Here is a 5,640-nt window from a genome sequence, read left to right as displayed (position 1 = left end):
TTACAACTGAACTCAAGACAGCAGAGATCTGTCTCCCTGGAGAAAATGACTGCTTTGGAGGGTGGACTCTGTGGCATTGTACCCTGCTGAGGCCTCTCCCTTCCCCAATCCCACCTCAAAACCTCCAGGGACTCCCCAGGCCAGGCCCCAAGGCTCCCTCCCTCCCTTCCTCCGAGGCCAAAAGAGGCCTGGAAAGGGCCCTTCCCCCACCCTTTGACTGAGGGAGCCGGTTAGAAGCCTCCCCCCCCCCAACTTTCTAATCTCTCTCTCACCGTTGAGGCCTGGAGTTAGATCCCTGCAGAGGCCATTTCAAAAGGTTTTGGGGGGAATTCAGCCATCCCTGGAGGGATTTTCTTACTTTTTGGATTTTTCTGCAGATACAGGAAGTCTACTGAGTATGTAGCAAAAGCTCCTGGGCCAGAGTGAGCTTCCTCTTAGTGGAAACAAGCATCCGCACATGGCGCCCTCTGTTGGAAATTATATATATAGATAATCTGTTTAATAATGTAATCTGTTTCCATATTAAATCATTAATATTTGCATGTTTAACCTGTTTACAGGTTTAATAAATTAGGAATCAATATAACTAACAGTACACTGGTAGAGTGAGAGTGAAACATGCCCTAGATTTCAGAATACAAAATATGTAACTAAAATATGAATATAGCATTGCTTTGAGGGATGAGAGCAAAGGTAGGTTCAGCACTGTCTCTACCCATGGCCAGCCACACGCCTTGGAAAGATAACAAGCAGCAAATAATGTAGATCTGCCCTCCTTGAATTTGTCTGAATGTGTTTGAAAAGTTATCTGTGTCAGAGGTTGTCATTGTGTTTTGTAGTAATGAATCCCATAAAATGTAAAGAAATTATTTACTGGCTGTTGTATATTAAAATAGTTACTGTTTATAATTTCTTTTCAAAGTTTAAAGAAAACCTACTGCTGGTTAAGTTCATCAGAGGAGTTCAAGTTCTAGTGTCTGGAGATCAAACAACTTCTCCCTATTTTCTCTCAAAACCATTCAGATCTTATAAATCTCTGTCATGCCTTTGTTTCCTTTCTACACCAAAAAACCCCCAAATCCTTAAGCCTTTTTTCGTAATTAAGATTTTAATTACTGAAGTCCACAGTGGTGTTTAGAACTTATGGCCATGCTAATCACTCTTTCTGATACTAACTCCCACACAGGATTGTTGTAAATCTTGAAGAGAGGCCGTGCTTGTTGTTGCAGCAAACCCTACCAAATAAAGCCATATTACTCTCCCCCACATGAACACTCAAATCCATTTAAAAGCCCTGGCACATAAAATGGACTTGTGTACTGTATCTATAGACAGCGCACACACACATACATGTATACATATATATCACCTCCTCTGGGAGCTGTTACACAGGGTGGGAGTTGCTACTGAAAAAAGACTGAACTCTGGAAGATGGATGACAAATGGACAACCTTAAGTGGGGAGGGTGGTCAACTCGAATTGGCAACTACTATAATTGACACACAGGGTCATATGAAGAGATATGTCGGTCACAGGCCCTGAACGGCTTTAAAGGCTATAACCAGCAAGTCAAATTAGAACTGTATTCCACCTGAACTTTTTGAAGAAAGGAGTATAGTAGAAATGTAACAAAGTGTGGTTGTGGTGAGGCCTGCAATATATATAGCATTTTTTTTCTTTGTTTGAAGTCTCACCAGAAACAACCATGTTCTTGAATGTGCAGAATATGTTTTGAATCGGTGACTTCTTTGTTCAGGAATGCAAGTGACTGTGGGGTAAACGTCCAGCAACCGGCTGTGTTCTCTGCTTCACTCACTCTGTACCATCATAACTTGTAATACATGTTGAAGTTTGTGACTTTTATAAGACTTGCTTCTGACCCCTACCATTCCTGTTAAAAAAAGGACACTTTCTTTGCTGTTCTAATTGATATTGTTTTCTTATTCTAAATTATAGGTTATTATTCCTGGAGAAATCCAGGAAAAGGCTCCTGGTTTGTGCAGTCTCTTTGCTCAGTACTGAGCAAGCATGCAAAAGAGCTGGAGATCCTTCAGATTCTCACCATGGTTAACTATAAGGTAGCTACAAGCTACGAATCACAATCTGATGATCCTCGCTTTAGTGAAAAGAAGCAAGTTCCTTGCGTGGTCTCCATGCTAACTAAAGAACTTTACTTCTGAAATCACATTTCAAAGGGCTAGTTATGAACAGCAGCTCCCAAAACTCAACTCAAGCTCTGGAACCAACTAGATGCCATTCTTCCGAAATATGCAATGCCAAGATTACCTCAATTGATAGATTAGATTCTTTCCTACATGCCGTTAAAGTGTGTATGTGTGCATGCGAGTGTACACTGATCAGTGCTTCAGTTCTTTGTTTATATGGACACTAAAAGAAATACTGCTAATACTTCTCTTGGTTCACTATGTCCAGGGTCTTTTGTCCACATCATGGAAATATCTTGATGTTTCTGTATTAAGTATTTTTACTTTGTTTCTAGTGCTACATGGAAACCACCATGTTATTTTACTTATGTAGTACTTGCAAGGGAAAAAAGGGAGGGTGTGAATTATACAGACCTATGACCAAGGTGTAGTGGAGGGGAATTTTAAGTTTTCAGTAATTGAACAGTGAACTTGATATCACTGACGTTTACATATCAGAGGATATTGCCATTTAACAAACCTTGAATGGTTAAAATCTGGACCTTCCCTAACTGATGTAGTTTTTTAGCCATTTATTGTTAGAATCCTTCCATTTAAATCTCTTTACACTTTTCTTAGTCTTGGACAAACTGGCCTTAGAAAACCTAGGAACTGCTAAACTGTTTATTTTTATGAAATTGGGGGGAGGGGGAGGATTGAGTCTATTTTGAGATCACTAAGCAATAAGTGCAACATTTAATCTACTTAGCACCATAACAAGTTGACAATAAAAATCCATTGTAATGTGTAGCTCAGTAGTTATAAAACTGAACACATGTAGACTGTTAGTCTATTCAAAGTACGATGATTTCACAAAGCAATAAATAAGTTTGTAGCAATATTTTTTTAAATTGTTCAATGCAAATGTCTTAAATTATTTAATGCTGCTGATAAACCATAATCGTTTGTTTCCAGTACTCAGGATAGTTACCTGTGTCTCCAGGGCATATTCACAGTTTGCACATTCTCTTAAAGAACCACACCTTGATCTCGTACTTCACAAGCCTGCCAGCTCTACCCACAGGCGGGATCTACCGATAGAATCAAATTTTGCGGCCAGATTGAGCCTTCAAATGACCATGAATACCCAAATACGCCAATTGATAAAGTGCTTGGCAATGGTCGGTAGTCCCTAGGCCCTTTCTGAAACCTGCTTGGACTGGATGGATAATTTGCTTCTCAGCTACCCAGTCTTCTAGTTTAGAAAGCAAGTGTTTGCTATATAATTTACCTGCAATATCAGGCAAACTTATGGGTCTGTAATTTTGCAGAACTGATCTGTCCCCTCTTTTATAAGTGGGGACAATAATGCTTAATTTCCAACCAGTGAGGATTAATCCTGTGTCATAATTTGTGTGAAGACTCTGATCAGCACTGGGGCCCACCAATCTGGAAAAGCTTTATATAGGTCTGGAGGGATCGTCTTCCTCGGCAGATTTACCTGAGGCTAGTGAAGTACTGTTTTTCTGTGGCAACAGTTGTCTCTCGTTTTACATCCAGTACTGTGTAACTACTGAGTTTTGGTTATTATAAGAAAGCTGTATACAGTCAATACTGTATACTGGATACAAATACATGTATTTTTCACATGTACTTACCAGTTTTACTGTTTTCATTACTAAACATCATCTCTTAAATGGTGTTTTAAGGATGATGCCTGTCTGACATAAATTTGGCCCACAAATTCTAGCAGCATCCCAGAAAGTAAAATCACTAGCCCCAAAAGTTTTTTCACATTGAAACTGAAACTACATAAATGTAAACAATCAAAAAGTAATTAAGGAAAGATTAATTCAGTTGTTCACATCAAGAAGAAAATTTTTCAGTCACTGTAAGATGGACTCCCAGTGAAGGGCCATTGTCTGAAGGGACCCAATGCATTATGGATTACATGATGGAACTCAGGGCTACAATGACATCAGCAAGACAAAACAAAATATAGCTGTGGGATTTCATGTGGTGGTGACGACAGAATTCACCATGAAGTGGGGAAGACTTCATTCTTTGAATTTACACTGACAGTGACTTGTATCTTTGTGGAAGGGAGTAAATTTTAAATGCAAACAGTATAAAACATTCTCAGTTATTCTAAGAATTATTTTTGGCACTTAGAATTGTTGAATGCTTCAGAGTTTGCTAGTCTACCATGTGTGGACTTGGTAAGATTTCTCACAGGATTTCAAAAAATTGATTGTTCTTAGCTTTATAAAATAAAATGGGAAATTTTGACAAGTATCTTGAAGTAGTGAGTTTAATCAAGTGTTTGTGTGTGATGGAGGTTCACTAAAATGTCCTTTGTTTTTCAGGACAAAATATCACAGGAATTTTTTTTGACATCTATATATTTGGCTAAGATACAACCTATCTGTATGTTTAAAGATATTTTTCTATAATTACTGTAAGGCAACAGGTAATATCTACTTTTTCTTTAGGGAAACATAATTAAAGAAATAAAAGTAATTTCTTAACATCTACTTGTTTAATTTTTGTCTTTGGGTGACATCCATACATTCAGAGCACTCAACCACAGAGATCATGGGTCGTTTTGTATTTCAGCCTTTTAAGGCTTAAGACCCACTTAAATACCAAACTGCAATAGGAATCTTACTTTACCTTCTTTTTTACCACATGTGCACATCTTTTTTTCTATGGCTAGATGAAAAGGAGGCCAGCAGTCCTATATTTGAAAATGACTGTTAGGAAGTCTGACAGAGTAGAATTGTGCAGAAGAGCTGCTTAGAGCACGCTGAAAACAGTAAATTTGTAACTGAAGGATCTCAGCTGTAGGAATAGGACCTCAGTTCAAAAGTTCAATGGAAGTGAAATGTTAGTAATGCCTTAACTTCCTAAGTGTTAGGGTTTTTGTGCATATTATAAATGAAAGTTTTCTTGTTTTGATTAACCCTGTGAGCTGTGAGTCTAAGGGAAAGAAACACACACAGAATTTATACATATTTTTGTAAATTAAAAAAAACACAGGTCCTTTCCTCACAGGGAAGGTATTCCATCCTCCGGCCTTGCTCATATTATTATACTTTTCTGGATCTTTTCCAGCTCCATGATATTCTTTTTGAGTTAGTGTAACTTCAAGAAGACTGTATTCCAAATGCAAGTTAACACCAAGATTGTACACAGTACTCCAACAAATTGGTGCATTTTGTAAAGAATTTGGCCTTGACTGAAGAAATAAAACCCATTGCATGACTTTGTGATCAGCTGTGTTTATTGGGCATGTGGGGAGTATGCTTCTTGATTATATGTTAGTTGAACTGAATAGGCATGAGAGCAATCAGGAAACTAGCTCTACAGCTGAGAGAAAAGTAGCCACATTCATTTTCATGAAGACACTGGCAGTATGATGCAAATAATCCGTTCAACATATTTTGCATATTACATCATGAGTTACTTTATAGTCTCACTGAAGACTATATAACAT

General features: G+C 38.0%; 1 protein-coding gene across 1 annotated transcript in view; it reads left to right on the top strand.

Moving 5' to 3' along the window:
- LOC107122431 (caspase-7-like) overlaps positions 1-2,970 on the top strand; it is a 36,220-nt gene extending 33,250 nt beyond the window's left edge. The window contains exon 7 of the mRNA XM_015425530.1: positions 1,957-2,970. Coding sequence (XP_015281016.1) covers positions 1,957-2,180 — 224 coding nt within the window. The 3' untranslated portion in view covers positions 2,181-2,970. The remainder of the gene's footprint in view (positions 1-1,956) is intronic.
- Positions 2,971-5,640: the final 2,670 nt, after the last annotated feature.

This window comes from Gekko japonicus, unplaced genomic scaffold, assembly GCF_001447785.1.
Source record: "Gekko japonicus isolate JY-2015 unplaced genomic scaffold, Gekko_japonicus_V1.1 scaffold633, whole genome shotgun sequence".
Lineage (NCBI taxonomy): Eukaryota > Metazoa > Chordata > Lepidosauria > Squamata > Gekkonidae > Gekko > Gekko japonicus.
This window is presented reverse-complemented; position numbering and strand designations above follow the sequence as displayed.